A 27590-nucleotide genomic window follows, 5' to 3' on the forward strand; every position below is an offset into this window, starting at 1 on the left:
ATTGTTTCCTAAGTTCCTAACTTATAGTATAAGTATATAATAAGTTAAGTATAAGTCAGCATTAATAAGCGATCTGCTTACGTTTAAACTGCATGCTGTTTGCCTGTAATTGGGTAAATACTCTTCCAATTGTTATACCTATGTTTGTACTGCATGTTTTACGGTATGTTACCTGTTGGCAAACCTAAATAAATAAATAAATAAACATGGACATTAGACTTGACTTTCGTCTTGTTCGTGCGTTTAGGCCATACTGGTAGTATCACCACCATCGAAACTGATACTAGCTGATGGTGGCGTTGAGTTCTTCGCGAATTTCTGGAGCAGTTCGAGTTCGTTGGCGTTTGCTCTGGACGTTAATAAATTTGTCTTCGCTTTTTGACGTGACGTTTTCGTTTCAAAGCACTTATGACAGCAGTTTGGGAAACCTTAATTTTTCAGCAATTTTTCGTGTCGTGTACTCTTCATTGGACAGAACTACAATAACATCAAGAGTTTCCACACTCAGATCGGCTTTGACCACCCATTTTTAATAATTGCGGACTTATATTAAATGATATTGTAACGGATAACTCACGTCTTAAACCGAGTTTAGCTCGACATGTTTCGGACTATTTCGTAGCCCTTCTTCGTAGAAAGAAGTAGTGTGCGTGTTGCGGCAGCCGCCAAGTCGCTTGCTCCTGAGAAGGGCTACGAAATAGCCCGAAACATGTCGAGCTAAACTCGGTTTAAGACGCGAGTTATCCGTTACAATATCATTTAATATGAGTGAGTCTCACGGTAGTTTCATGTTCAAAATTGCGGACTTTATTAAATCTCATAGGAAATACAAAAAATATCCTTTAAACGCATCATATGTGCGAATTACAATATAACAATTCTTCGAAGAAGTATTTATTTTGTTATTGGGTAGTCATGGACCCAATTAAACGTCTAAAATTCAAAGTATATGCTTTATTTGAAATTTGAATATAGTTCAATATGAAAACCTAATTTCACAGAGTGAACTTGAACATTTGACCGGTAGCGTAGCTTCAGCAATGTAAATTTTTCATGTGGCTCGTATATTTTATCAGCACGTTAGTGAAGAAATTTAATTAAAAATATGAACAAACTTCTTGCATGTCAACTACACAAAGAAATACGAATAGGTATGTATTCTTGTTTTTTACAAATAAAAATACGTTTTAACGTTATATTCGTCGTTTTATAATCTGAAGAATATTCTGAGGTATCTATTTTAGGCATTTACAGTTTTTAAGGACTATTTACAATTCGGTTAATAACCGGCGAAATTTATAAAAAAACCGGTTTTAACCGAGGCCGAAAAGTTTCGGTTAACCGGTTAACCGGATTGCAAACCCTAGTAGTATTTTATATTTCAAACCGTTATTTACGTGCTGTGCTGTGCCGGGGGAAAGGCAGATCATGTCATCAAACCACAGACAAATAAAACATGATGATTTGTTTAATGAATCGGTAATATTGTATTATCGATAGTAAGGAAACAATTACATATTACTTACTTAAAATCACAATAAGTACCTACTTATGAAACATTTTGAAACTTAAAGGAAAATCAAATTGATTTCAAGCTATGTTTGTCAAATTACAGGTAAAAGAATTTACAGATATTAAATTTTACTATAATATAGAAGGCAACATCAACTTAAAATAGTATAAAAAAGTTTTTCCAAATCAACATCCTAAATTTCATAATTACCATACAGACAAGAAGAGTACTTTACATTCACTAGTAAATTATAATAAGGGAATGAAAGGAATGCCACTGCTATAAACAGATTGACACCTAAATAGTCTGTACGACAATAGAGTAGTCTCGTACTACTTAAAAATTTCTTTTCAATCCTATTTTTTTTTCATTTGCAGCTTTTCCGCTGCCAACTCATGGTAGTCAGACTACTGTGGCCTTCCTTTCGTTCTCATACTGACATTCATAACGTCAATCTGTGGTTTACATTGTGGTGTCACAATTGTTTCTAAAACCTCCTATCAATTATATTTATGAAACCTAAGTAGGTGGAAAGCCAGTTAGTGTATTGCGGTATGAGTTTAGTCAAATTTGTATACTTAGTGAGTGAGACACATTGGTGGTCGTACTAGTCTATACCCACGGCTTCACTCGCGATAGCCAGTAGATGCACATTTTCACAAAAAAGTGTACCTGCCCATTCTTTTTTCTTTTTATTTTGTACAAAATATGATGTTTCCTACTCAGAATTAAAAGCACAATCGATTTCAATGGGTTCAAAAAATGTCCCAATCAAAAATGACAGTTTTGTGACGTTTTTTCCTTACATTCGGATTCGGTATGGGCGTCACAAAACTGACTCATAAAATTTGTATGAAAAAGTTAAAAACATATTGAAAGAAAAGGTACACGTTTTTTTGAAAACTCCTAAATATGGCATTTGCATTGCAATTTCGAGATTTCCCAAAAATTCCCGCGGGAATTCACAAATAAGACAGAAGTAGGTACCGTTTGTGGCCACTGTACCGTTTATGGCCATTTATTGTTTAAATATACGTTTGAAATAAATGTATAGTAATAAATCATTACAAACTTTATTCGTTTCAGTATAAACTTTTGAAAACTCACTAAACATATTATTTTAATACTATAACTTTCTTTATGACTTCAAATGTCAACTGGGCAGAAACGGGCTTAAGGTGGCCAAAACCGGTACTTCTGATAGAGATATAGAGATAGACTTCTGATATAAGATTGTGGGATGGATCCCGTAAGAATATCGGAATACAAAGTGGTGTTATTCCATATTTCAGACGCTATAATACGTACCAAATTTCATCCAAATCTGTCCGTCCAGTCGCTTTAACGTGGAGGAGTAACAAACAAAAATTGCCGTGGGAATTCCCAAATATTACATCATGGTATTTATACTTCACAGACTTTGCATTCAAAACAATCGTGGCAAGTGTGTACACACAGACACGCGCGCGCACTAAGGTACATACTCACAAACTTTCGCATTTATTATGTGTTGTGGAACATGGAACGGTCGTAGAACTGCCAAAAATATACCACTCGGCACCCGTGTTTTCTCTCACCACTTCGGTTCGATAAGGGCCGTTACAAACGGGCTTCAATTCAACTGCTTTCTGCCTGCAAAAGTGCAATTGGAATGCAATTCTTTTGCAGTTGACCGGACTGCGCAAATAGGCTCAATGATGCAGTTATATAAATTTCAAAAGAACCGCATTCAAGTTACACTTTTGGAGCCAGAAAGCAGCTGAAATGCAGCCCGTCTGAAAACGACCCTAAGTGTTTCACTAAAATTCTTAACATTAAAGTAAAGCATTTTTACAAAATCGAATTCACTTATTCATTTTTACAAAGTAGAAAATTATTGATCATGATTATAAGCACATTACAAAAAAGGTAAAAAGAGTCATTTTTATAAAATACAAGTTATGGCGGTTCAAATCTCGCTACGATACCCAGGATCCGCTCTGCCGATCCAAATGCCGCGGGATCTGCCGCAGCGCAAATAGTTCCTGCACATACTGGCTCATTCCGACGCGGTACCGGCGTATCCCGCAGTAGTTACGGGCTGCTCCCAGCTGTTTGCACCCCTTTGTTCGTACTGCGAAGTAGGTACTCCCTTGATAGCCCAGTTTTTCAAATAGCGGACAAGTGGATAAAAAACACCTAAACTCCGCACTAATCAGTTCTTGGAACCCGCGGTTTTAAATGCAGACTACTGAAAATAAGCCGCGGCATCCTCTAAATTTCATCTAAATCGGTACGGTTCAGGCGTGAAGTAGTAACAGACGGACATACAAATAGAGTTACTTTTACATTTATAATATTATTACACAGGAAGTAAGGATTGCTGTTGAACAAGCATGGCATTTTTTTTTAAATCCTCTGCCGTCCCGCCCGACTATCTTCGCTGAATTAGTACCGAATCGTCTATGTAGCAAAATGTCCAGCGACGCAAATTGACCAAGAAACGAAATGTCAGGCGTCGTATTTATTAGTGATTTGTTAAATTGGCATAACATTTATAATAAATAACGCAGAACATCAGCAATTAGTTCGTGTAGCATAATGTCCAAACATGTTGTCAAAAACGCTGTAGCCCAAAAAGCAGCGCCAAATCTTATTGAAAGCAGTTAATCGGAGTAGCATAACGACTAAAAAGCAAAGCGTTCAAAAATCATCAGACTATCACCATTAAAACTCAAAACTCTTTACATCGTGACATACGTGACATTACATTAAAATGACATGTTTTGGACGTTTAACGATTTTGGTGTTCAGCTTTATGGGAGACGTTAAATAATTTACGTTTTGGACAAATTAACCATTGGATATATTACATACTTGCCCCCTGTTTCACCATCAATTGATTATATTTATTTGACGGATAAATGTGTGATGCCGTCTCTGTTTGTTCTGTTTGAATAGACGGAGACAGCATCACATTTATCCGTCAAATAAAACTAATCAATGGGTGGTGAAACAGACCCTTAGACTTGTTGCTACCTGCGGGTCTACTACGAAATTGGAAAATCGAAGTTCGTTTCGTATCGTCCCTCTCACTCCCGTATTAAATAAAGAAGATACGAAGTTCGAATTCTGCATTTCGTAGTATAGGGCGTGACCGTGTCCCTGCATGAACGTTATGCGAAGATGTTTTACTAGTACAATGGACAACATGTGGTTTTTGACGATTTAAAGTCGTAGCCATTTTGATAGACGATTCGGTACTGAGCCTTTTTCGTAGCCAGTGGCAGTGCCACTTACAGTCCATAGTCAGTACAGTTTTTTTTTTTTTATAGCTAAATCTGCCTCCTTTTATTACGATTCATAATCATTTTTATCACACAACTATATACAGTTAGGTTGGACTTCAACATTGGATCTTCCAAAAGTTTAAATTGATCGGTTCAGAACAAAAATGTACACTTTCTATTTAATATTTTCTGTGGAGTTGAATAACGCATAATATTAAAAATTTCATATTAAAATAAAACCTATTTATCTTCACTAAAAATGCTTTCAAGAGTCTCTGTCTCCATGGCGGTGGCGGGGACGGGCGGCTGCGCCGGTGTCTGCTCGGTGCTATGGTGGATCTCTTGATGGATCGTCATGTAGTACGAATCACTGAATTTCTCTGGACAGAGATGACACTGGAGTTCGTCCTTGGATAATATTTCATCATCTGTGCTAGGACGCTCTTCTGCTATTGATCTAAAAAGACAAAACCTCTCAGTGACAGACACTCCTATGATTTCCATACTTCTCAAAATCTTAAGGAATTTGAACCTGTAGCTTGTCGTAGTACCCAAAAATCTTACCTTTTAACATCTTCCAATGTTTTAGGCTTTGGCACTTCCTTAGAAATGATGGCTTTACACCGAACTCGATGCTTTGTGAGTAGCTCGAATGAGTCAAACTTCTGGTTGCAACTGTAGCATGTAGCTTTGTTATGGCAAGTCTCATGAACCATCAAGTCAGTTGATGTAACAAAACCTGCAGAAAATTATAAAAATTAAAAACTTTGCTGCATCCCTGTTGTTTCATATTGGTATTAGAGTAATAAATAATGCAAGAGAGGATTTTTATCTGACTACAGCGACGCTAAAAGGAGGGTTATAATTTTAGTTGATATTGTCTACTTTATTTAACTGCCTACCTATACTCTTAAGAGCGTTTATACGTTGCATTTTTGTAGTTTTTCTCGATTATTCCATAAAAATTTAATGAAAATAAAAAATGTGGTCTGATAGAACTGTTCTTAAGTAATGTATAAGTTAATGTCTCTACTCCAATAATTATGCGTGATAAGACTTTTATTTTCTTTAAAAACCGTTAATAAACATTTGTTCGTTTTTTTATTCTATGACGAATAATACACATTAACTTATATATTATGAATCAGACCACGTTTTCAATTTTCATTAAATTTTTAAGGAATACTCGATTATTCAAACTAACAAAAATGCAACGTTGCCAGCTCAGAAGGTATAAACGCTCTTAAAACCTTAGTCCACAGCCTAGTTGTACGGTATGTGTGGTTTGGTAAAAAATAATAATAATAATATTTATTTATTTATTAATAATATTTTTCTACTCCTGTATTTTATTTGACAATTAAAGGTCCACGAACAGGAATACAATGATATGTGGCGTTATCTGGGAAAAGGTACCTTGTTGTCGGTTCTAGTTTCCGAGATAATCGCCGCTTGAAGTAAAATGTGGAAAAAAATCATTTTTCTTTTTTTACTCTATATTAATCAGCAGGGTCTAAATTTTAATTTGACAGAGACACAAGTTTTTAAATCGATTTTTTTTGAGTTAAAATATCCCTTAAAGTTTAGTAAGAAAGGTACCTTATTGTCGGTGCCGCTCTTGAATGCTTTCTGTGCGCTCGGTATTTTTATTCGACTGGATGGCAAACGAGCAAGTGGGTCCCCTGATGGTAAGAGATTACCACCGCCCTTAGACACCTGCAACACCAGGGGGATTGCAGATGCGTTGCCAACCTAGAGGCCTAAGATGGGATACCTCAAATGCCAGTAATTTCACCGGCTGTCTTACTCTCCACGCCGAAACACAACAATGCAAGCACTGCTATTCACGGCAGGATTAACGAGCAAGATGGTGGTAGCAATCCGGCCGGACCTTGCACAAGGTCCTACCACCTGCTGGTCTTAGGTTGATTTATAGTAATAATAATAACGATTAATAGTTAGAACTTCAAATCAAAAGCGTTTTTTTAGATCTTATTCTTAACTATGTCACTAAACATTTTACGTCCGACAATAAGGTACCTTTTCAAATACGTAAATCATTTAGTGTGTTGAGACAAAATTATAGGTTTTTGGTAAGAGTTTTAATACTACAGTGTTCTTAAATTAAGACTATTAAAATTAATCGTAAGTTATTAGTCGTTTTCAAATGATATCACTTCATAATCACTAAATATTTAACCACCGACGATAAGGTACCTTTTAGAAAATATATAGTGATTGTACCAACTTTTTCCTAACTGTACCTTGGATTTTGAGACTGAAAAAACTAGTTTTTTAAGGTTTGTTGAGTTAATTTGGTCTCATTGGGCTATGTTTTAGCGTACTAAATATAAAAGTTTGTTGATTTTGACTGTTTAATTACATTTGTAAACCACAAAGTTATTTTTGTTAAAGTATTTTTTTATATAATAAACAACGTTAATTCAAAACGGAGTAGTTCTTATTTAGTGTCCAATTACGCATAATATTTTTTCCTTCGATAAAATCCAATGGAAATATACTATAAATAGAAAATTAAGTAAAAAGTCCATCAACCCTTTTTTTTTTGCTTTATGCACTTTGGCAAGGTAAACTATAGGAAAACAGTTGTCCAATTACAAAATTGTTTTTGAAACCTGAAAGCCCGTACAATTACTCCTCAAATAGCATGTTATCTATGTAACTTCCAACAACAACATACTTTTATTGGGTGTATAAGTTTGAGTTCAATTTTCTCATAATCACCTTTTCTGGCTTTTGAGGTTCAACATTTTTTTTTTAATATCTATTAAACCTACATACATGTTTCTTACATGGTTTAATAGCTACATGTATGTAGATTATGGGGATATCAATAACTCAATACCGACAACAAGGTACCTTTTCCCAGATAACGCCACATATACATAATAAGTCCGAGAAAAAGTCTCTGGCTCATAACAGCACACTTTATGGATGCTTTTAAATTGCTTTGAAATTCATAATACCGGGTGTAGCCTGTAATACAACCAAAAAATTAAAACATAGATCGTCCTCGTCAAACTGAACAACATTAGTTCAGCGACTTTTAAACATAATGGAGTCTGAATTTTCCTTTTTTTTTCATACAAATTAAATACTGCTATCAATGTACGCCATCCTAAAACACAACTGACGTCGCCTATCACGCTACAAACATCAAGCATTTCGCTTTACATTGCTTTTTCAAATAAATTTAAAAGTGTAATAAAAATTAAAAAACTAATTATTTGTAAAAGTCGCTGAACTAATGTTGTTTAGTGGTGTTTGGAGTACGATGTATGTTTCAACTATATGCTCATACTAGCGTTTACCCGCGGCTTCGCACGCGTAAATCATTAGATACCTACAGCAGTTAAATTGAAATTCCGGGATTTTATTAAATTCTCGTGGGAATTCCCTAAAATTACATCGTGGTTTTCATTGACGTTAAATTAAAACACCCATGCCAAATTTCGTTACTCTAAACCTAGCGGTTGTTATTTCGAGATTTTTCGCTATCCCGTGGGAATATCGGAATAAAAAGTAGCCTATGTGTTATTCCAGACGATCAGCTACCTACATACCAAATTTCATGACTTAGCCCAGCGGTTTCAAATTTATTTTAAAATTTATGACGGTAGAAGCATTCTACACTTCCACTGAACGTAGATATAGTTTAGATATAGTAAGTGTTTAGTATTGTAACTAAGGGACCCCATACATCCCTGTATTTTTATTATTTTTATTTTTTGTATTTTTTTTAATTGTATAATATAATTTATTGAATCAGGCGTTACTTTGCGGAGGTCCATATCAATGAACTAAAAGAATTTCCTTGCTCACCCGCGACCATACGATAGCTAAGCTTATGCAAAATATGCGTGTTCATGCAGTTCCTCCACCTCCACACTGTAAGAACACACAAAAATGACGCGTTTCGAACTCAACCAGAGCTCATCTTCAGAGTGACACAACAGTGACAGGAACTGCATGACCACGCATATTTTGCATAAGCTTAGCTATCGTAAGGTCGCGGGTGAGCAAGGAAATGCTTTTAGTTCATTGTATAATATAGTTTTTAAGTATTTTATTTGTAATTATATTATTATGAAAAAATGACTTTCTGCCAAGTTTCTTGCGGCGCATTCTTCTTGGCAATGATGGTCTTTCCGAAAATGCTGGTAGTTTAAAAAAATGACGTGTCAGTGCCCATTGCGGCCTATTTACTGAATAAATCATTTGAATTTGAATTTGGTTGTTACTTAAAAATTTTATCCCTATCTCGTGGGAATAATATAAGTGTCCTATATTTTAATCCAGGTTATAAACTATTTTTTTTGGATGACTAAATCCGTCCAGCCATTTCAGTGTGAAGAAGTAACAAACATACTCACTCACTCACTCACAAACTTTCACATTTATAATATCAGTAGGATTACAAGCCACACCAGGTATAATACAGTTCAATGACCTTCCTTTGACACTTACCTTTTTAAATTTAGGATTCCTAACCTCTATTTTGAATAAATACAATATTAACTACATTACATTTAAATTATTTCACAACATTTTTATTTAGTTACTAATCAATAATCGTTCAAAAATAAAATTTGGTATCCATATTTTGTAAACAAAGAATATTATATTTTACTAGGTACTCCTATGTTGTTATTGTTGTACCTGTTGTTGTTGTTATTGTTGTGGAGAATTTAGCATTTTCCATTCATTTCAATATATTTATCCCATATCACTACCTACGCCAACTCACGTTTTATGACCTCTCTTATACACTTAACAGTTGCAAAAAAATACTGACTACGGTAAACGAAGATACATCTCCTCCAGCCTGTTTAGGATGTTTTAGGGGTAAGAGACACAGCGTTCGCTCGGGCAATGCCATCTATAGATTGCAGACGAAGTTAAAGCGTCATTTGAAAGCAGAGATAAAACTTACCCCGTCGGCAAGTAACACACACATATTTATCCTTCTTTTTCAAAGGCGAAGATTTTCCGCTTATCTTTCTTTTAACAGTTCTGTAGGAATGTTGGGCAATCACGTGGGCCTGAAAATATAATAAACGATTTTTTTTACAAAATCATATTATCTGTACATATCAGTAGGTTCTTCTCATGCAATGGACGTCGCTCGCTATGACATTTTTGTTATAAAGTTCCACAGTGGGGCGCATTTCCCTCGGGTTGATAGACCCCCATTTGAATCGTTTTACCAATGCGGAACCAGACAGTTGCAGTATAAAATAAAAACCTTACACAGTAACGGCAAGGGTAGATTTAAGATGTTCTCCTAACCAGAGGCCGTATTGCCTAACGTTTCTGAAGCTCGCGATCGCAATCAAATGACAGTTTTTGTAAGCGAAATCTGTCATTTGATTGCGATCGCGAGCGTCAGAAACGTTACGCAATAGACCCTCAAGGACAGGGCAAATAAATAGCTAATATATGCTAATATATATGCTTGTACATGAACTGTAGCCCATTTAATCAGCTACATTAATACTTTATTATGTACATTCAATTGTAATTTGACGTAAAACACGTCGGCAAAATTAATATTTATATACATATAGAATAATAAATTTATTCAGTAACTAATAAATGAACCGTATCAATTCAGATCCTTAGTTTCAGGTCGTGTATAATAATGACCTTTATCGTGGATATTTGGCGTTTGCCTGCAACAGTAAGTTTTGAAGCCTACTTTAAGGAACACAACTATGTTTTTCTACATAGCATGTTTGAGAAAAATATTATTTGCAGTTGCATGCAATGCCACTCAGTGCTACTGAAAAAATGAGAAAAAGAAGAGAGAAGTTAAAGGAGAACGGTAAATATGAGGAATATAAAGAAAATATAAAACAAGCTTGCCGTAAAATAAGACAGAAGAAAAAAGAAGAAATTCCATACATCATTAAAAAAAAGCGAAAATTATTAATGATAATCAAATAAAGTGACAAAGAATCGACTTCTAAAAAAAACAGAATGAACAGACAAACACAACTGCAGATGAAATTTCTATCCGCCTGATCCCGCAATTTACGGACCTGGCTTAAAGTTGGCAATGAAAGAGGATAAAAGGAAAAAATCATATCAGTCGTTTATTTTCCTCCATGACTGAAACCCATGGCCTATTTGTTAAAGAGTTTGGAAATATTATCCCCCTTACCTTTAATCCAGATACGCTGTGAAATGTCTTGGCACATAACATGCAATCTAAAGGAAGATCAGTAGACACAGCATCAGAATCCACCTCGCTCGTTGGTTCTTCTTTTAAAGGTGTTTCTAAATACTGGAACAAATAAAAACACCAATTTTAGGGTTCCGTACTTCCAAACGAAACCTGTAGTTTCCTTAAGTCCGTCCGTCAATGGCTTAGCCCAGAGGATTAGTATTAGGGTGCCTATATGCTCATATGAAGCGGACAGAAAATAAAAAAATGGTCGTCAAGTGGGAGTCGGACTCGTACATGAAGGGTTCCGTAAACAGTTCAGTAAAAGTTTTTCTTAAAATTCTTCTAGTATAAGTTTTTTTTTGTTGACTGTAATTTATGCCCCTGATTACCAAAGTACTCGTCAAGACGACAAACGAGTCCAAACTCGATGCGGTCGTGTCGTTTATGAAAGAAAGAAAGAAGAAAGAAAAAACATTTATTGCCCATAAAAAGAAATACATATTCGTGATAAGGTACATATACATTCAGCTACATATGGCAAAAGGTTCAGGCTCAGCATGTGCGGTGTGACTATGCTTCACCGCGCTGATTTTCAGCCTGCATCTCTACACAGCGTACAGACATTACACGAGACGGGTAGGATTTGACTTTAATAGTTAGTTGACAAGGTGAAGCTAACAAATGCATGCAAAAAAAACATTCCATCGATAGTTACTGAAAAAGAGAAAATAAATATATATAAATTTGAAATTTGAAATTTTGATACATGGCCCTACATAAATATATTAGATAATATCGATCATGTTTGTATTACTATATTACTGTCCCACAGGATTGACTGGATGACATTATGCTGTTAAGTCTTAGATAATGTTAAGTACGATACAACGCACCCTCTACGATTTGTTTCTGTAAAAAACTCTGCAGTTTGTCTCTGAAAGTTGGTATCGACATGTTAAAACGCAGAGGTGGGGGCAGGTCATTCCAAATCTTGGACGCACTAAACTGGAAACTGCCTCTAAATCCCTTAGACTTATGTTTTGGAAGAACGACTTTCCTGGCATGCATGCTTCTAACGCCACGATCGCGACCTGCCCCTCCCCTGGGCCATATAATTTTCTATTTTCTCAAACAGATAACTCGGTCTTTGTGACTGCATTATCTTGTACACCTGAACGGCCAAATGCAGTTCTCTTCGCGCTGCCATTTTTAGTATTTTTTTATATTTAAATATGGAGTGATATGCGCCCGCCTGGGCACGTCATAGCAGAACCTGATACACGCATTTTTTTTTATCACAGAGTTCCTATGGTCACCCGCTAGCTTTATCATCAGATTAACTCCATATTATAATAATAATATTACATTGTCATCGGATTTATACATGCGTGTAAAATTTCAGCTCAATCGGTTGAAGATATTTTAAAATTTTAATATTTATGACGGTGGGTGGAAGCATTCTACACTTCCACTGAACGTAGATATAGTTTAGATATAGTTAGTGTTTAGTATTGTAACTAAGGGACCCCATACATCACTGTATTTCTTTTATTATTATTTTTTGTATTTTTTTTTCTTTAATTGTATAATATAGTTTTTAAATATTTTATTCCTAATTATATTTTTATGAAAAAGTGACTTTCTGCCAAGTTTCTTGCGGTGCATTCTTCTTGGCAATGATGGTCTTTCCGAAAGCGCTGGTAGTTAAAAAATGACGTGTAAAAGTGCCCATTGCGGCCTATTTACTGAATAAATCATTTGAATTTGGTTTTTCTTTTAATTTGTATTTTTTGAATTTTGATATCCACTTCAATTTGAGTTGAAAGATTCCACCCGAGCAAACATAGTTATAATAGGTACACTGCAAATAAATATAATGCTTGTAATAAGTTTTTGTTACAAAATTTAATTTTTAATACAAGCTTTTTTGCCGAATGTACTTTTTGTTGACTGTACTTGCATTGTCGTCTAAACTAAATATCTGTACCAAATATCAAGTTTGTACTATTAACTATTGAGGAGTTCCCTCCTGCAGAGACGATCCTGGCAGAACCACCAAGATTACTACTAGATTATTGTATTGTCACCAAATTTACATAGATGTGCAAAATTTCAAGTCGATCGGACCACTGGAAGTGGGTCAAATTTAGCTTCCAAGATTTGACCCAAACAAACAATAAATAAACAAACAGGGCAAGCTAAAGAAAAGCTTCTAAAAATATCGCCGAAATGTAAGCACTTGTGCAAGTATTTCGAATAAAAAACAATTTGTATTCTCATTCTCTTTGATTCTGGCTGTTTGCTTCAGCCAATGCCCAAAAATAACCGCGCGCGGCTAAAAAAAAAATCAATGTAAGTAACATTTAACGGAATGTGACATATGTAGAACTTGTCCATAATACACAATGTTCTCCTTCGATCAATCCATCCGTCATCAATCCGTCCGATATATAGTAATAAATATACGAGGGGAGGTCCAAAAGTTCGCGGAATGAAGTATTAGGAGGAAAAATTATTATATAGTTAAAAAAAAACAAGATTGTCTTTTGTTTTTGCGATACCGCCTTGAAAGCAATTATTTCGGTATAAATCAGTCATTATGGAGCAAATTGAATATCGTGCCGTGATAAAGTTCTTGTCTAGGTAAGGAAAATCTCCACAGTAGATGATAATGAATGAGATGTCAGCTGTTTAAGGGGGTCAATGCCCTAGTAAGACTATGATTTACAAGTAGTAGAATCTATTCATGCTTGAATGCTATTCAAGCATGGCAGAGAGTTCATCGAATATGACCCTCGCCCACTAAGGCCGGTCAAAGCCACGTCCTCAGATATTGTGCGAAAATCAAATTCAAAGTCTAAGCTTGTTCGATGCTGAAACATCATAAGGTGACCAAATTGAAGTTGAATGTGAGCTGTACTGTGCGGGTATTGATGGAAAGGTTTTAAACGTGCTTCTTGAAGCGCCGTCACAATTACGTTGCCCGTATTGTGGTATGCGACTGAAGTCGCAATTTAATGACTTGAAAACATGTGTTTCTCAATAAGACAGCTTAATATACGGCATAAGTCCACTACATTCTTGGATAAGAGCTTTGAAGTTTGTGTTGAAGCTTGGTTATAAAGCAGAAGTGAAATCATGGCGAATTGCAAGAAATTCAGAACTAGACCGCTTGATCGAGATGTCTGGGATGGTGGTGAGATGATGCGTTCAGATACCTATCTGTGTGCGTCGGCTTCCTGTAGACGGTATGTGCCAAAGAACCATCCGCTCTCGCCATTACCTTCACATCAAGGAAAGCTAATGAATGTCCTTCTTCCAACTCATAAGTAAAACGAATCTTAGTATGAATGGAATTGAGATATGCCAGAAACTGTTCCATTTCAGGTTTCCCACCTTTCATAACGCAGAAAACATCGACGACGTACCGCTTCCACAATCTAACATACCACGCTTGTATTGATTGTACTTCTATTAACGTCTCAAAATGTTCCACCCAGATATTAGCCATCATGGCTTGGCTAAATCCTGTTATACATAAGTGTCGGCGTCGGTAAGAATGTTCTGAGGGACGATCAGACGTTGTTAGTGTTGTGTGTCGGTGTGATGTGGTGACAAATAAAAATGACCAAGTGCGGGTAGTTCGAAGGACTCGCGCTGCTAGGCAGACTTGACACCCCACACTTCAGTCTACTCGTGACCACGACCACTGTAATGTTGCCGAAACGTCGAGGTAAATATTACTCGTGTGTGTTACCGTGATAAGCCCTCCATTTTGACATCAAAATTCATCAGAGCAAATACAAAATTTATAAAACTGTAACAAACACATATAAACAAAGATTAGATGCAAAAATTAAATCAGTTCTTCGCAAATTGCGTAAACAGCGTATATCTGTTACTGAATCTTTATTTAAATTCACGAAACTGTCTTTTATTATAGGAAAAAGCTGTTATTTTAAGTTATTTTTTAAACTGTTTTTTGTTTATGTTGCTCTGTTTAAGTAAGTCTGTACAGTCAAGTACTGACCACTTGAATAAAAACAATCTAACTATAAGTTTGCTTTTTATTGCTGTACAGTTACGTTTGCAAAGTACCCTTTCGGACTCGTGTCCCCACTGCTTTGCTCCACTTGTGGGGCCTTGAGGATCATTTAGACGTTATGTCCCCATAAGCAGAGGCACCTCGAACGCAGTCGGTTAAGTAAAGGTTATTTTTTTATGACCACCCAGAACCGATTCGGGGCACTATTACATCGTTTCTGGGTGGTCATAAAAAAAGTAATTTTAACCTAACCGACTGTGTACGAGGTGCCTCGCGAGTGGACACATAAGGTTTAAATGATCCTCATGGCCCCACTAGTGGAGCAAAGCAGTGGGGACATGACACATGAGTCCGGAAGGTAAAGTACATTCAGGTTGAATCTGTACTATATAAATTCAGAACAAATTCAGAACATGACCACAGCAGATCATGGCTAGGATAGAACATGACCAACGCGGAACGTGACCAGTGAGGAACATGACTAAAGCAGATTACGAGGGGCACACTGAAATGATCGGGAATAAGAAAAACCACATGCACGGTAGGGTAAACTCAGGTAATTTCGTGACACATCAGTTTTTAGAAGAAAAAGTCCATTGTATATTCTTATATTTTATTAATATATTAATAGAACACGAATCAGTCTTTCGTTAATATTACAGCCAAAAGAGATCTTTTTTATTACTAATAATGTATAAAATATAACAAGTTTTCTTAGCCCCGCCAACTTTGGTAAAACCATGATAATCAGCTTAAGTCCGTGATACATATAAAGTTAATTGCGTTATAACGGAATTAAATGAGCTAATTTATTTTTTCATCATGGAATAAAAATATAACAAAAATATCGCTTCTTATCAATCATCAAAATAAAAAAAGGAAGATAAAAAAAACGAAATAAAAAAGAAGAAGCAAAATTAAAAATCTGAATCGCTGTCATCCGGATCAACGCTGCAGAGATCACACATAAACACTGCCTGATTTTTATCAACGTCTTGACCTTGACAATGTAAATGATAAGGCTTAAAGCAAAAAGAACAGGTTATCCAATCTGCCCCATTTTTTAGTGAAATATCTTCAGAATACATGCCCCGACATGAGTTACAGATCCAGTCATCGGCTGTCTTCTGTTCTTCTTGTTGAAGTTTGCGTGTTGTTCTTTTAGTGTTTGAGACTACCTTTTGCTTTACTGCAGACTTCGTGATCTTTTTTCTTTTTGGTGACAAGATTGCACGTGTTTTGATGTTGTCTTTTTTATGAATTTTAGGAACTGAAATGTCAGACCCTTTATCGTTACTAGATCGGTGTGAACTGCTGGTGCTAGGCATGGAAGTAGAGCAGTCAGCAGCGTCCAAGTTCTTTGTGTGAGTTTTCTCAGTAGATGCACTTGATGCATTTGAAACTGGCTCATGTTGCTCTACCGCTGTTAAGCACACAGCTTTAGGAACACTTCTTGGGTTTTTTTTAGCTTTTGGCGTCCACTTTGGTAATTCCAAAATTTCGAGGATTTTTATGCCCGCAATTTGAGATCTGGACATACTAATTGAGGCTTCCATCTGAGAGCTATGTACAGACGAACTAGTGCTTGGAGCTTCGCAGTCATCAGTTCTTATTTGACCATTAGATCCAGTTAAACATTCAAGCTCATGTTGAACAGGCGAAGTTGTGCTTGAAGCAGCAACCTGGTGGGCATCACACTCCATTACAAATTTGTTACAAACTTGAGCGTTGTAACTTGTAACCTCAAAGGTTCGATTGGGATCCTTTAATGCTTCAGATCCTGCTGCCGCTGCATCATGGAGGGGATCACCATTCTGTTTAGAGATTTCTGATTGAGGGATGACCTCATCAAAATCTGGTTGAACAAACACTTCTTGCAAAGTCGTTTCTTCTGAGGGAAGTGGTTTATCCGTAACCTCCGAAGGTGCAGTAACTTCTGGGCATATTGCATTTTTGTTAAGTGGGTAGATGCCTGCTCTTCTGAAACCAGCACGGACATTTGATGCCGTGAAACTTTTGTCAAACGCTGGTGTGAAAAAATTGTGGAAATCAAAACGTGTTGGGGTTGATGTGGGATTACTATATTTGTAATTCTGCAGCTCTTCACGCCATGCCACTTTTAGTGGGCGAAAAACTCCAACATCAAGGGGTTGCAGGAGGTGACTTGTGTGTGCAGGCATTGTGAACAATACTATATGTTCATATCTCGCATATTCCAGTACCGACGGGTTAATGTGACTTGCGTGTGAATCCATAATTAGCATTACTGGCCTTGCCGGAGGAATGCTTGCAGCAAAAAACTTCAGCCATTCTAAAAACAAGCTTGCGTTGATCCATCCTTTTGGTGACAATCGTGTCAAACTATTTGGAAGACTTCCATTACTTAACTCAGGAATATTCCGAACACCTTTGAAAATGACCATGGGGGGAATAAAACATCCAGCTGCATTAATACAAGCCAACACTGTAGTTGTAGTGCCCTTTTCAGCGTAAGTTCGGTTGTATATATATTTTTTTCCGATTTTTGTCACTACTTTATTTGGTTTGTTAACAAACGTTAGTCCAGTTTCGTCACAATTCCATATTCTCTCTGGGCAATCCATCAAACCATGCTGCACTAAAGAAGTCTCTAATTTGTCATAGAAGTCTTCCAATATCGCAGGATTGGGACCAACTGAGAGATTTTCAGGTGCTCGCAATGACAGGCCAAAACGTTCCTTAAAATTGACCCACCAACTCCAGCCCGCACATTTCTTTTCTGAATTAAATCTGTGTTTTTTGCCTACGGCTTCTGCCAATGTGTAAGCAAGTTGTCTTATTTTGTTAACCGTAAGGCCGAAACCAAGTTCTTGCATTTTAATTATGTATGAGACTAACTGATGTTCTACATCAACTGACAATGCATATGGTCTTCCCATTTTTGTCACAGTGACTTGTGTATTGCTATTGCTACTACCGGATTTTTCTTTGACTCGCTCAAGGTTCTCTTTTAAAGTGGACCATGGAATTTTATATTCTTTGGATGCTCTGTATAAAGTCATATTTGAATTTAACACATTTTCAATTGCAATCCTTAAGGTCGCCTCAGAATACTTTCTGTTTTTTTTCTTTGGTTGACTTTGATCCATGCCGGCCGTCTGAAAATAAAGTCCGAATTTAAAAAAAATATATTTTTAAATAACGTACTCATACATAAATATGTATATACTCGTATATATATAGCAATAGGAAGAAATAACTACAACTTAGGAATGTTGAAAATGTACATTAATTTCAAAGTGCAAACGTAGATATAACCTTCTCCGTGACATCGTATGTAAAAATAAGACATAAAACTATCGTCTTAGGTATAATAGTTATAGATTGTGTGGTGGTACGGAACTTTCAGTGAGCGAGTTCAGCTCGCCTTTGGCCGGTTTTTATTGAAAATTAGAGAACAAGGTACCCGCCAGAAAATACTGCCTAATTCCGTGATAAAAAAAGGTGACATGTACATATTTTATCATTTTAAACAGCAGAAGAACAAAATATAATTAAATCATAAAACAAAGTTAACATACTTTTAACTTGAAAAGAAGATTAACCATTCAGTTTCAAAATATTTAAATAAAAATGTTACACTTACCCACTAATGGCGTGATATCGTTTCTTCGAAAAAGATTGAAAAACGTTATTTTTTTAGGTAATAAAATAAGCTATTGCATTCAAACTAAGAATAATTTGGTCACACTTTTACTTGTTACAGAAAACTAGAGACTTAATAAAACTTTTGACAAAGTTTTAGCGTAATCAATGCACGTTTTCTATTTAAAAATAATATTTTAACTTGACCGCGTTCACCTACCACGCACGCACTGACTAAACTACGCTTTGCGCGACAAAGGGTCTAGCAAGCTAAGCGAACAAGAAGGGCCCCCACGACGGATCTGATCATTCTTTCAGGTGGTGTACTGACAAGTCCTAAGAACACTTTATTCAGGATAATGTAAAATCATCAGCGTATCATTGAAAGTGGCATATTTTGTAAACTGTTCAAGTTAGATTAACCGAACAAAATAATATTTGACAATAATAAAATAGGCTACAGAATACATATTTTTAACCCGCATCATTTCCTTATACTTCATTATGTAAAAAAACATTTTATTTTTCTTCAAATTTTTTTTTTACTTCTCGCGGAGGTACACCTCCGGAAAAAATATGCATGGATAGCCACTAGTACCAACCAGCTACATACACATCTAAAAATATTTGCGTAAATCTTCGTGCGTCATGTCAAAAAAAAACCATTATCGAATAAGTAGTTACGAGCATATGTAAATAAAGTACCAGTGCAGGATGTAGATATGTTAGTATGTAGTGTTTTTTTGCAGTGTTTTTTTCACACGACGCACGAAAATAACAAAAAGAACAAAAAGATGACCACCGTTTTCTTTCGTCGCAGTGGGCCAGTGGTAGGCTTGGGTCGGTCCTGAACTAAGAACTAAAAAGAATGAATTCCCATCGCGGACCGAAAAGAACTAGTTCCTCGTAAACGATCTTAATCGGTCTCGGTCTCGGTCCGCACAAACGGACGGACGGACAACAAACTGATCCTATAAAAAAAAAACATGGGACACGTGACACCAATTAATTGACCTAGTCCCAAACTAAGCAAAGCTTGTACTATGGATAGTAGGCAACGGATAAACATACTTATATAGATAAATACATACTTATATACTCGTTCATATTAAACATCCAAGACCCGAAAACAAACATTCGTATTATTCATACAAATATCTGCCCCGGCCGGGAATCGAACCCGGGACCCCATGCTTCGTAGTCAGGTTTTCTAACCATTTGGCCATCCGGTCGTAATAAGTCGGTATAAGGGTTCCGTTTTTTCCTTTCGAGGTACGGAACCCTAAAAAGACAGGAGAATGTTACCGGGGCCAGGGCCGCAGTTTTATAGGTACATGTTTGGCAGGTCAAGATGTTCCAGAACATCAAAAATGCGTGGCTTTTGAAAAATTCGCCCAAAGCTCCTGGTATGGCAAGCCATTTGATCGTGTGGGCTTAAAGTTTGTATGTAGAGTGGGCCAAATTTTGCGCCGCTGAGTATATCATAATTAATTTTATAAGAAATAAAGAAGAACGACGTCTCGAAATGTCGGGAAATTGTATGTAATTTCTACAGTAGTTACTCATCTCCTTTGGCCGAAATCGAAGCTTGTGGAACATTTAGTACAAATCGGTGAAAGTCGAAGCATTGTTTATAACATTCTTGAGTCATATTCCTTAAGAAAAACTACTGCTAGAAATCCTAGCTCAGGGAAACATTCCTGCTTAAGGCAATCTTCAGAGGGAGCTCGACTAATGAAAATGAAGGCCGGCCGAGACGCAAATCTTATTGAGAGCTCGGGAGAAAATTTAAATGCGACGGCGAAACTATTAAGAAATATCTTTAAGACATGGGCGGCATCGACAAGCGTTTAAGAAATGTTAAGCCAACCCCAACCATCTCGGAAAATCAAATAAACACTCAAAAGACATATTCCACGCAAAAACAACGTCATTTGAATTATGGATATCGAATCATCATATTTAACTTTCGATGGAAACATATTGGATTGAGGTTGAATTCATATTAATATTAATCCTAACCGTTACCGTACCTACTTTGCAGAGCGAATCAAAATCATTATTTGCTATACCTAGCGTCATCCACAAAGACGCGTGATTTTGTCAAAATGAGACATTAAGTAATGACATTTTAATAAGAACCACACGCGTCACCGTGAATGACTCTACCTATATTTTCGCGAAGTTACGAACAGATATGTTGTGTTCTTACTTGTTATGCGCATATCAATCTAGGTACAAAATCTTATTTTATTTTATAAAATCAATTCCTGATAACGTGAAACTTCAATATGTCGATTGAGGTGAACAGTAACTAACAGTTACATCAACTGTTACATCAAGTAACGATTTTTGGAAACGACCACTGGGCGATGACCACGAAAACGTACCTATATATTATGATTTTTTATATAATAGGGGGGAAAAAAGCAATGGTTCACCTGATGGAAAGTAATCACCGCCACCCATTGGACACCCACAACATAAGTTGAGTTACGGATGCGTTGTCGGCCCTTAAATGTGACTACAAGATACAACCAACCAATCAACAAGTTACAATATTGATTCCAAGAATGAAACATGCATTAAGAAACAGAATATAATGGTAATATTGCAAACTTGAGTTTTCCCGCGGCTTCGCACGCTTAAACTATTCGATCTGGTAGTTACAATTGAAATTCAGGGATTTTACAAAATTCCCCTGGGAATTCCCAAAATTTATATCGTGGTCTTCATTGAGGTTCTGTTAAGAACAACTGTCCAAAATTTAATTACTACCCATTTACTTTATTTAACCCCAGCGGTTGAAATTTCAAGATTTTATCCCTATCCCGTGGGAATATCAGGATAAATAAAAACCGGCCAAGAGTGTGTCGGACACGCCCGAAATAGGGTTCCGTAGCCATTAAGAAAAAATTAAGTAATATTTTTCTAAGGATTTTGTATTTTATACGGAATCTTCCAAGTTTAGGTATATTTTATACCTTAGGCTGCTATTTACTCTTAAACCACTAATAATTCTCAAGCAAACTTAACCGTTATAGTTTTCCTTGAAAGTTTAATATATTTACTATCATTCTGATTTTTTTCAAATTTTTCCACCCACCGGTTTAGATTTTAGGGGGGGGGGGACGCTCTATTTTTATGAAAAATTGCACTGTGAAGTCGAATATATCGCAAAAAAATCACTGAATCGAAAAATCGTCTTAGCAAACCCCTAATAGTTTTAAAAGACGTATCCAACGATACCCCACACTAGAGGGTAGGATGAGAAAAAAAAATCACCCCCACTTTACGTCTATGGGAGGTACGCTAAAAAAATGTTTTTTTTAATTTTAATTGTACCATTTTGTGGGCATAGTTTACTTATATATATATCCGTGCAAAATTACAGTTTTCTAGCATTGATAGTCCCTGAGCAAAGCCGCGGACGGACAGACAGACAGACAGACAGAGACAGACAGACAGACATGGCGAAACTATAAGGGTTCCGTTTTTGCCATTTTGGCTCCGGAACCCTAATAGCCTGTGTTTTTCAGACACCCATCTATCTACATACTAAATTTCATCTAAATGCGTCCAGCACGCACGCACGCATGCACACACAAACTTTCGCATTTATAATATTAGTAGGGTTTGAAACTGTCTGTCTGTCACGTCTTTTAATATGGAGATAATTTGAGATTATGGGAAGGACATAAGATAGTTTTAAGCCTGGAAAATTGCATAGTTCCTGGAGGATAGATAAACGAATTCTTGGTAGTTAAAATCGCAGGCAATAATATAATATACTAGGAGTGATCCAAAAGTAATTATAATTGAATATATGTATTTCCGAAATAAAATAAAAAGAAGTTGCATTAGTAGCTGTATACATTTCTTAGTAAAATAAATAAAACATTAATAATAACATAATGTATTAGAGATTTGCAGCTATTTATACACGCACGGTCGGAATCCTTGCGCAAAAAAAGAAATTAAATACGCCTGCTTGACAAAAAAGTCTTTGAACGATATATTCAGCGACTTGTTGGAAACAGTAGGGTATTCGACTCTGCCATATGTACTGCACGCTAATGCAATAAGTATTATCTGAGAATATCCACTACAGACGAACATAGCGAAGGCCGCCAATTTATAGCCCTCATTGAAGATAATTTAAAAAAAAAACAAAATCTTGTTTTGGCGGATAGTTGAATAATTATCAGGCATCAAGTTGAGATCACGGGGCTCTCATTTGGACGTCTTCAAAGGATCTTAACTGATCAACTGCACATAAAAAAAAATCCGTTCGTTAGGTGCCCAGAATGTTAATAGCTGAACAAAGGGAAATACGATGCGAAATCACAAAGGCAAATCTTCAAAATTTTCAAACTGATCTCGAAAAGTTTTTGCGCCGATTTGTGCTCATGGACAAGTTTTGGATCCATCATTTCGATCCTGAGATCAAACAGCAGTCCATGATCTAGAGAAACGATCATCCTTTCAACGCCGCAGAAATGAGTTATGGCATCTGTGTTCAGGGATGCCAAGGGAGGAATAATGATTAAATATCGTGAGAAAAGAGCCACTATTATGGGCTTTTACTAAGCTGACCAAATACTAAGATTGCGCGAAGTAATCAAAGAGAGGCGGCGGGGCAAACTTCGAGCCATCGTTCTAATTCATCAAGACAACGCACCCGTTCACAAGGCCAGTGATGGCTGCTATTCGAGATGCAGGGCTCGAAATTCCGCAACATTCCCTATTATTCGTTAGACCTAAACTCCTTTTATCTCTTTGCACGACTCAAAGGAGACCTCAGAGGCAACAATTTTTCTAATAATAATGAGGTAATGGCCGCGGTGGATGAATTTTTTGACGAGTCAAGAAAAAAATTATTTTTTAAAAGATTTTTGTGGTTTCTATACAAGATGCCCACATTTGTAGACTTATTAGGAAACGACATTGCAATATAAATTTACTTCTTGACCACATGCTTTGCAATTCATACTCATTATGATTACTTTTGGATCAACCCTTGTATGTATCAATTGTCAATGCGACTTAAAGTAGTTATTTGGAAACTTGTTTCTTTACTGTACTGCAGGAAAAAATCTAGATTTAGTTGTTAATTAATAATTAAGTGAGCTTAACACTAAATCAATATATACCTATTGTATAGATAATACATTAAAAAAAAATCTGCAAGTAGTCATCATCAGTCAGTGGCAATTTAGTTTAGTCCTATAAATGGATGTTATCTGATTTGACTGAATGTTATTAGAAAATTTAAAACTTACTTCTTCTAGCATATCATGTCCATTTTGTAGCATTGTTTTTGTAACCATGTCGGAGTCCTGGTAAGAAAATGTCCCTAAAATTAGACAAAATAATGGATTAGGTAATTAACTATTGACAGTCAAGGGCCAGTCGTTTGTTGCAAGCAAATAGTATTTTTGAATTCCATTAAGTCCCTAGGGTCCCTAGGGATGGAATGGGGTGGGTCGGACAGTGACTGACTATTCACTTATGCCCTTACTGTGTTTCATGCGTGGGCCCTCTAGCTATAAAGCTAAAGGCTTAAAAAAATATTTTTTTGAAATTATTAGTGCTGAAGTAAAGTTTGTATCAATGAACTAAGCAATTTCTTGAAGTTAAAGGAAAACAAGAAAAACAGTATATGACATGATATTATCAAGACCTCACACCCTGTTTTCATAGTCTCAGTGCTGTTAATAATCATAGTAGGTAAGTTTTATTAAAGAATGAGTTATTACAATAATTATATTACATACATCACACTACAACTGCAACAGCAGTTTTCATTAGTAAAGCAGAATGCTTTGTTAAATGTGAAAATAATACTGTAGTATGCCCAATGCTACATTGTATTTGTTTATCTTCATTTTACAGTTGTCATACATTGATTTAGTTCATCTTACCATTAATCTGTATTGTAGGTGGTCTCATCATTTCTTCTGGCTCTATTTTTATTTCTATGCCATCTGCAAGCTCCTTATATGTTCCATCAGAGGTACCATAATCATTGTCAGAGAGTACTTCTTGTTTTATTTCAATGTCCATTGCAGTTTCATAAACAGTTCCATTAATATTTTTATCAAGTTGAATGGGTTTTGGCCAGACCATATCAAATGCACTTGGATCTTCTTCATCAGGAGGGTATCTCTGTCTAAGAACTTTGTCACTTTTGTAAACAACAGCAGCAAAACTACAAGCATTATGTAGTTTTTTGTAACAAGAATCACATATCACTTTGGAATGTCTGTCTGATGATGATAGCTGTAAAAATAAAATACATTCACTTGCATTGCAATAAATAAAACTGTATTTCCATTTTTGATTTTTCAGATCAGACCATCATATTCACACTAGTTTGCAAGGGCTATTTTCAGTGTTAACTTGGTCAGTCTAACCCAGTCCTGGATTTATAAATAGGCAGTATAGGCCGAGGCCTAGGGGTGGCAGATTTCAAAAAAATATTATTTTAGAAAGTTACATAGGGCGGCGGATATAAAGTGGCCTACACTCATAAAAAGTAAAAATCCGCCACTGGTCTAACCCCCACCACCTGCTCACATACAGAGTATAATAAGTTAATAATTCACAAACAGACAATATATATTTTTTACTTTTACATGGCAAAGTAAACAATTAGAATAGAATGACGAGGCTTGTAAGGATAAATAAATAATAAATAATAAATAACACGGGACAATTCACACCAGTTGACCTAGTCCCAAAGTAAGCTTAGCAAAGCTTGTGTTATGGGTACTAAGCAATGGATAAATATAATTATATAGATAAATACATACTTAAATACATATTAAACACCCAAGACCCGAGAACAAACATTCATGACGACCGGATGGCTAAGTGGTTAGAGCACCTGACTACGAAGCTTGAGGTCCTGGGTTCGAATCCCGGCCGGGGCAGATATTTGTGTGAATAACACGAATGTTTGTTCTCGGGTCTTGGATGTTTAATATGTATTTAAGTATGTATTTATCTATATAAGTATGTTTATCCGTTGCCTAGTATCCATAGTACAAGCTTTGCTTAGTTTGGGACTAGGTCAATTGGTGTCAAGTGTCCCATGATATTTGTTATTATTATTATTATTATTATCATATTTTTCATACAAATATCTGCCCCGACACGGGAATCGAACCTGGGACCTCGAGTTTCGTAGTCAGGTTCTCTAACCACTAGGCCATCTGGTCATCTAAAAAGGATGTACCTGTATATTTCCAATTTTGGAAAGATCCTCTGCTATGGTGCTTTCCATTCCTTCCCATGGTGTAGTCCATGCTTGAAAAAGACTAACTAAGTTTTCTGTTGAATTCACTTTGTCTAGACATGCCCGACATTCAAACTCATCATCTTTTTCTGCCATGTTGTTTTTTTGCAGATCTTGAACATCCATGGCACTTACAAACCTAATAAAATAAAATGCATATCATAAAATTTAATACTTGAACAAAAAGCAGCAACATAATTATCTCAAAAACATGAGACTTACTCATCTGCTTTACTCTCAGAAGGCACATAATCCTAGTTATTTGTACATTGAGCAAAAACTGTTGGTAAATTTAGTTTGTGTTCATGAATAATGTGGCAATTGCACAAGCGATCTTCATAAGTTGGTACCCTGTCTTGTAAGCTGAAATATTTATGTAAATATAAGATACACAACGATTATTTAGTAAAAAGCATTCCATGCAGCATGGACCATGCTGGAAGTTTTCTTGTAAAGCGAAAATATCATAGTTGTCATATCTCTGGAGCATAGAGTGATCAATTCCTTAAACAATTTTTGTCAGCAGGGAACCCGAACAAACTACAGTTTTATTTTCTGGATAGGTACATGATGGCATCGTACATAGATGTCAATGCATGATGGCAACCAGGTACTAAATTATTATGTTTGTCAAGTTAACTCACTGCGTTCTCACGTGGTTACTAGCGCTCACTAAGTAACTGTTGATATAGAGGTAAATATAATATTAAAAGCATTCAAAATGTTTTGTTAAATCATTGTTTTTGTTACAAATGCCAAATCCGTCGCCATTTTTGACAGCTATGCTATAGAGTAATAGAGTAAGTTAAGATTGATTAAATGATAGGTAAGTTATACAAAATTAAAATAAGAAAAGTAAGTACATATCGGAGCCATTCAATTATAAATTGTCACGAATTTTACAGAATCACATAACATACATACAAATGCATTTTTATAAGCAATCTGTCTCACTCATAGAACGCAACACTATTATGTGGTATCCTTTCACATTAAAATTATTTCAAGATGTTACTTAAGATATTTATTTTTGAACTCACCTAGATAGGAGCTCAATTCGAAATCAATCTTGTTAAACGAAATGTTTGAAACTGCAATCTTACATAAAACAAAAATAGAAAATACTTTCTCGTTCCGAAGAAATCCTCGTTGAAGTCAGTCTCGAAATGGTATGGTATAATGAATGAATGTGGATTGTGGAAGATATTTTTTGTCTATGGCAAAACTATACCTAGCAACATTTACTGTTCCAGCGGTTTTGACATTCCTTTTTTATTACTAGTAATACCGCGAACAGCAGGGCTACTACAAATCTCGAAACTCGAAGTTCTTGTCGTTCGATCCCTCTGACACTTGTACTATTTAATACGAGAGCGAAAGGGACGATACGATACGAACTTCGAGTTTCGAGTTTAGTAGCAGCCCTGCAGACTTTCCGATTTGGCAGACGCAGATCGAGTTGAATACCCACTAGGGCTGTAAAGTAACGAAAACCTTGGTTGGTACCCGTATGTATTCGTTACTTTATTAACCAGTACTCGTTACTATCGTATCGTTACTTTTGATGCGACCATGAAGCAGAAACACCGCATCCCGTCACCGTACGGTATGAACGAACGAAATGTTCTAATGTATATTTTTAAGTGATT

The 27590-nt window shown here is 36.0% G+C and overlaps 2 protein-coding genes across 3 annotated transcripts; both read right to left on the reverse strand.

Annotated features, from left to right (window-relative positions):
• Positions 1–1327: 1327 nt before the first annotated feature.
• LOC141431092 (uncharacterized) lies at positions 1328–27132 on the reverse strand. 2 transcript variants are annotated; one of them, XM_074092094.1, is made up of 9 exons: positions 26982–27132; positions 26164–26304; positions 25882–26080; positions 24566–24923; positions 23924–23997; positions 10967–11089; positions 9737–9845; positions 5347–5521; positions 1328–5239 (listed from the first exon to the last, which is right to left on the reverse strand). In XM_074092094.1, exons 3-9 carry the CDS (start codon positions 26065–26067, stop codon positions 5023–5025), a joined length of 1242 nt encoding a protein of 413 aa, XP_073948195.1. In that variant the 5' UTR covers positions 26068–26080; positions 26164–26304; positions 26982–27132; the 3' UTR covers positions 1328–5022. The 2 variants fall into 2 exon arrangements, with proteins under 2 accessions (XP_073948195.1, XP_073948201.1); XM_074092100.1 differs by lacking the exon at positions 26982–27132 and adding an exon at positions 26586–26738.
• On the reverse strand, positions 15780–18058 carry LOC141439200 (uncharacterized). Its single transcript, XM_074103385.1, has one exon. The coding sequence runs from the start codon at positions 18056–18058 to the stop codon at positions 15935–15937; it is 2124 nt and encodes a 707-aa protein (XP_073959486.1). The 3' UTR covers positions 15780–15934.
• Positions 27133–27590: the final 458 nt, after the last annotated feature.

This window comes from Choristoneura fumiferana, chromosome Z, assembly GCF_025370935.1.
Source record: "Choristoneura fumiferana chromosome Z, NRCan_CFum_1, whole genome shotgun sequence".
In the NCBI taxonomy this organism is placed as follows: domain Eukaryota; kingdom Metazoa; phylum Arthropoda; class Insecta; order Lepidoptera; family Tortricidae; genus Choristoneura; species Choristoneura fumiferana.